The 5877-nt window shown below is 35.4% G+C and overlaps 1 protein-coding gene across 1 annotated transcript; it reads left to right on the top strand.

The window, feature by feature from the left end:
- Positions 1-200: 200 nt before the first annotated feature.
- Positions 201-1984, top strand: LOC132301180 (disease resistance protein RPV1-like). Its single transcript, XM_059798456.1, has 2 exons — positions 201-661; positions 847-1984. The coding sequence occupies exons 1-2, from the start codon at positions 201-203 to the stop codon at positions 1982-1984; spliced, it is 1599 nt and encodes a 532-aa protein (XP_059654439.1).
- The last annotated feature ends 3893 nt before the right edge of the window (positions 1985-5877 follow it).

Genomic DNA, 5877 nt, shown 5'->3' on the forward strand with positions numbered 1-5877 from the left:
ACTGTGCAGGAACTATGAGTCTCCATCAGATTTGTCATACTTCAATTTTTTATTTTTATTTTATAGGATTAGTTATTCCATCACATCAAAAATGTTTAAGAAAAAAAGTCATTTTCTGATCTATATAAGTTAAGGCTCTGTCCTGCTCCACTCACGGACAAGCCTTTCCTTTCATGTGGTCTCCTGTTTGAGCTTTGAAAATGGCAGCTTCCTGTGTTTACGACGTGTTCCTGTCTTTCAGCGGTATTGATACCCGTAAGAAATTCACAGCCCATCTCTTGGCCGCTCTGGATCGGCATGGTTTTTACACATTTAGAGATGACACTAAACTCAAAAGAGGGGAAGAAATTGGTCTCGGATTGCTAAAAGCAATTGAGCAATCTAAGGTTTCTATTATAATATTCTCCGAAAACTACGCGGCCTCAAGATGGTGCCTTGATGAGCTTGTGACGATCATGGCTTGCAAGAGAACACTCAATCAGATTGTTATTCCTATCTTTTATGACGTGCAACCCTCCGAAGTTCAGTCACCGATGGGTTGTTATGCAAAAGCATTTTCCAATCACGAAAAGCAGTTCAAGGAATCGGTGAAGATTTGGAGGTCAAACCTAGCTGAGGCTGCCAATTTGTCCGGTCACGTCCTGCAAAATGTGGCCAAGGGGTACTTTAACTCTCTTTTCTTCAAAAAAAAAAAAAAAAAAATGTAATCTAAAACATTACGAATTTGGTCACTCATTTATTTTGATCTTTCATCTATCTCTATGTAAAAATTGCTTAGCTTCATTTTTTTGAATTTCATTTTTCTCTTGCAACGGTTGAAATTTTTTATTTTTTATTTTTGGCCAGATGTGAGTCAACCTTTATTGAGATTGTTGTTGGAGTAGTCGCAAAGATATTAAATCCTACATGGTTAAGTGTTCCAGACTATTCGGTTGGAATAGAATATCATGTTGGAAAACTTAATTCCTTTCTACATTTGGATTCAATTGATTCAAATAGAGATGTTAGGATTGTTACCGTATGGGGAATTGGGGGAATAGGTAAGACAACAATTGTTAAAGAGTTGTATAATCGCATACATAGGAAGTTTGAAAGTAGCAGCTTTCTTGCAAATGTTGGACGAACTTCGATGCAGCCCAACGGCCTTGTTGAATTACAAGAAAAGCTTCTTTGTGATATCCTCCTAACGGATGGAAATCAGAGAATAAGAAGCGAGGATTATGGAATTGAGGTGATAAAACGGCGAGCATGGTGTCGAAGGGTTCTTCTTGTTCTCGATGGCGTGGATAACATCAACCAACTGAGGGCATTAGCCATAAATAGTGATTTCTTACGCCCTGGAAGTAGAATCATAATAACAACCAGAGATTTGTCTTCAGTAAGTTCGCTTGAAATGGATGGGGTATATATGCCTCAGGAGTTGAATCACGAGGAATCTCTTCAACTCTTCAATTGGCATGCCTTTAGGAGTTACCGTCCTGTACAAGACTATGAGATCCTCTCTGAGAAAGTAGTAAGTTATGCTAAAGGGCTTCCTTTAGTTCTTGAAATTTTAGGTGCCTCTCTGTTGAACAGGACCATAACTGAATGGAAAAGTGAATTGAAGAAGTTGAGAAAGATTCCTCATACGGATGTTCAAAGACAACTTGCGTTGAGCATGAATTCACTTGATGATGAACAAAAGGGTTTATTCCTTGATATCGCATGCTTTTTTGTTGGAATGGACAAAGATTTTCCAATCAAAATACTAGAAGGTTGTGGTTTCTTCCCAGAATCTGGAATTGGGGTTCTATCTCGTCGTGGTCTTGTGAGCATTGATTGGCTTAACCGGCTGACGATGCATGATCTGATTCAAGACATGGCTAGAGAGATCGTCCGCCAAGAATGTCCTGAAGAACCAGGCGAGCGTAGTAGATTGTGGTATCATAAGGATGCTCTTGATGTACTGAGAATTAACACAGTAAGAGCCAAATGCATGAATTAATTACATATCTTGTGTTGCTCATTATAAAAATGTCATAGCACACTACACATCATGAAAGTCTCACAATCTGGGAGGTGAACCTATTTTTAACACCATGTTACACACACACACACACATATATATATATTTACATTCTTACATATATATATATATATATATATATATATATATATATATATATATTTACATTCTTATATCTACAACTTTTCTTATCATCAGGGGACGAAAACAATTCAAGGCTTAGTCCTAAACTTACCAGAATCAGAGGAGCTACAACTAAATCTGAAGGCATTTACAAAGATGGAGAGGTTGAGACTGCTGCATCTCAATTCTGTCAATTATCCAAGTGGAAGCTACAAATTACGTCTCTCTGGAAGACTTGTATGGCTATCTTGGAAAGTATTTCCTTTAGATTGTATACCATCAACTTTAATTATGGATAATCTGGTTGCAATTGACTTGACTTATAGCAAGCTCAAACAAGTTTGGAACGGAACAAAGGTACGCTTATACTATTGTTTTCATCTCCTTCAAACTTAAATAAGACAACAACATACATTGCAATTTATTGCTTTCTGATCCTACAGGTTTTGTACAAATTAAAATACCTCAATCTAGGTCATTCCTATTTCTTGATCAAAATCCCAGACTTCACGGGGTTCCCCAGTCTCGAGAAATTGTTGCTTAATGATTGTACAAAGCTGGTAGAGATTCACCGATCTATTGGATGTCTGAAAAATCTTCTTGTCTTGGATCTGAAGAATTGCCAGAATCTTGAGAAGATTCCCCTGAGCATTTTCATGTTGAAGTCTCTCCTTGATTTCAACCTGTCTGGCTAATCTAAATTAGAGTGGCCTGCATTTTTTCAAGGATCGTCACTTGAACCAAGTTTTTCGTCAGTACAGTTATCAAGTTGCATCAAGGAATTACATATGGAAGACTGCAATATAACATACGTGCCCAGCGAAATTGGAAGTTTGGTGTCCTTGCAATTTTTGAATCTTAGCGGAAACAAGTTTTCTAATCTACCAACTACCATCGCTAGCCTTCCACTACTGAGGTACATTTTTGTAAACAAATGTCCTAGGCTTGAATTCGTTCCGGCACTTCCAGTAAATTTATTTGGATTGATTGCAAACTACTGCTCATCATTGCAAAGTATATCAATGGAATCAAAAGCACCAGAAGCACAACGTATGAGTTTTTATGGTTGTCCCAAATTAGTCCACAACAATTTTGCATATAATTTTAGAAGAAATCTCCTCCGTTATCAGGTACACTGCTCTGTTTTCTCTTTTCCTATGTGTGTGTAGTACTTGAAAGAAACCAAGCCTTATTATTTTCAATGACAAATGTCTGACTTTTGACTACAAAAAAATGAGCTAGCATGCATTCTGATCGCATAGGTAAGGCTGTTTGGACTGATGGCTAATACTTATGCAAGCTGCAGGAACTACGAGAACAAGGTGAGTTGAATATTTTTCTTCCCGGGTGTGAGGTTCCGAGGTGGTGCAACTACCAGAGTGAGGTTCCGAGGTGGTGCAACAACCAGAGTCAGGGACACTGTTTACGTTTTCAGATACAGCATTCAGAGGGTAGGATAATACAAGGGTTTATTCTCTGTGTTGTTTTTTCTAGCTACGGCAGCCTCAATCAAGATTTTTCTATTTCCTATTACTTTAATAATAGAACCAAGATGTCTAGGTCACCATACCATGGACAAATAGTTGAATCCTATCCTGCAAGTTTTGAAGATCAGATGTGGCTCTCCTACATACCAAACTGGAGCCTTGGATCTAATTTGGAGTGTCACCATTGTTGCTGCGGAGATGAAGTGGAGATTGAAATAACAATGAACCGTTGTTGGCAGGTGAACCAATGTGGGATTAGTCTGGTTTACAAGGGCGATGACAAGGATCCCAACTCATATGATAATGAATTTCTTGATGGGATTCATATATTTCCCATTCGAAAGATACCTTGTCAAAAAAGTAGGAATCACAGGTATTGCTTTACGTAATTATATGCAAATTAATATAAAAAATAACATCTGTATCCAATTCGTCTCTCCAAACACTATATATGGATTAATAACATGATCTAATAATAGATTAAGAAGTTTTGTTTTCATAATTTTCTAGCTATTCTTTTTCTATAAATAATTTTCAAGACTCAGTGTAGTGACCTGAATAATGTTACTAAAATTAGATTGTTGTGATGAATCCTACAAATAGTCAGCCGATTGTGAGAAGGAAAGGAAAGTTTCTTCTATTCAAATGAAAATGGTAGCGGAGATTGTGGTATATTCCATAAGATAAAACTAATGGTTCCACAGTTATGAAGCACAACCACTTTAATTAAATAACTGAATATTAATTAGCTTTAGATTTATGTCAATTAAACATTTCCAATAATGAATTATTAGTTACGAAGCGAAAGCTATGATGAACCTTCACAAAGAAATAATAAAACAACTTTAAATTCATAGAGTTGAATTTTCAAATACTATCGATCAATGTATATTTGCTAAATGTATGTATAAAAAAGAGAAATCAAAGGTTGCAGCCTAGTGGTATTTCCTTGCCTCCAAAATTAGAACATTAAGGGTTCAAATCCTGTAAGGGCAAATTGGATGTGTGAGTTTTTCTTGCCAATTAAAATTGAATTATCTCTAAAAATTATGAAAAAATAGGAGAAGAAAACTAGTAGATACAAATAAATAAATAAATAAAACGAGTCAAAATCCTAAACAATAGAATTTGGCCAAAAGATTACAACACTCTTTTCCTTATAAACCAGCTGTGGGCCACAAGCAAATCTTGTGTGTTGTGTTTTGATCGCTAGGCCATTTCGGATCTAGGATGAACCTTCGCAAGTCAAAACGGACTCGTAAAATTGTACCAAAAAAAAAAAAAAAGGGGGGTTACCTAACTACATACAATAAAATTTTCAAGTAACAGAGACTTGTAGAAAGTTGTTTTGCCTGTCAAAAATCATTTTGTGGCATTTCGCAAATGTTTATGGGTTCACATGAGTCACTCTTTCAACGCAGCACTTTGTGTAACAGATACATATTTCAACAGTATCCAAATCTGCCCTTTATAGAAACTAGATGAAACACATCGTTTTAGAATATATGCTACTTGTTTTATTGGGTAGAACTAATAAATGAAGAGAAACTTACCGAACATTATTTTTGAACTGAACAATTTGATGATACAAGTTTCCTTTACAAAGGGTATTTAGTTACCGTATGGTTGAAAATCCTTTATGATTGAGTTCAAGTAGACAAAAATATAAGAAATTATGAAGAGATATGCACATGATACTTTTGTATTAATAGCTGAATAAGCATATAAATTGCACAATAACTAAACATGCAAATAAATTAGTGTACAGAGAGACAGACAAAATAGCATCTGTAGATAACCCAGAAGTTATACAAATTTTCACAATTATTTCAAACAGTATGGTGCAGAAATATAGGATCTCAAGAACAAATACTCCGAGAACTTCAATAAAGAAACAATGGAGTTAGTGTACAGACATATTTTAATCTAACCTTTCTGCAACAAAATATTGAACAAATTAATCCATATCTTCAATTTGTTTTGTGTACTAAAATTCTACAACACTAATCAGGGGAAAATATGTAGAGCCCCATTCTATATTTTTGTTCAATAACATAGATTATGATCTTCTTTCTAAAGATAAAATGAGGAAGGGTGAAAATTCTAGTCAAGGGATAATTTCCAGTTCTCATAATCATTATATTTAGACATGTAACGCTCAAATCATCTTCATACTCTGGATTTCCAATACCGAAGATATGTGCTACTTTTTTTCAGTTCTAAAACACACCTCTAAATTTTTCTTCTTTTATTCTCCTCATT

This window comes from Cornus florida, unplaced genomic scaffold (assembly GCF_030987335.1).
Source record: "Cornus florida cultivar Cherokee Brave unplaced genomic scaffold, ASM3098733v1 CherokeeBrave_3.0.0_Hap2_Chr03, whole genome shotgun sequence".
In the NCBI taxonomy this organism is placed as follows: Eukaryota; Viridiplantae; Streptophyta; class Magnoliopsida; order Cornales; family Cornaceae; genus Cornus; species Cornus florida.

Excerpts from the sequence above, each read along its gene's own strand:
- LOC132301180 (XM_059798456.1), top strand. The coding sequence starts at position 201 with ATGGCAGCTTCCTGTGTTTACGACGTGTTCCTGTCTTTCAGCGGTATT. Across the intron at positions 662-846 it reads CTGCAAAATGTGGCCAAGGG|ATGTGAGTCAACCTTTATTG; the intron begins GTACTTTAACTC and ends ATTTTTGGCCAG.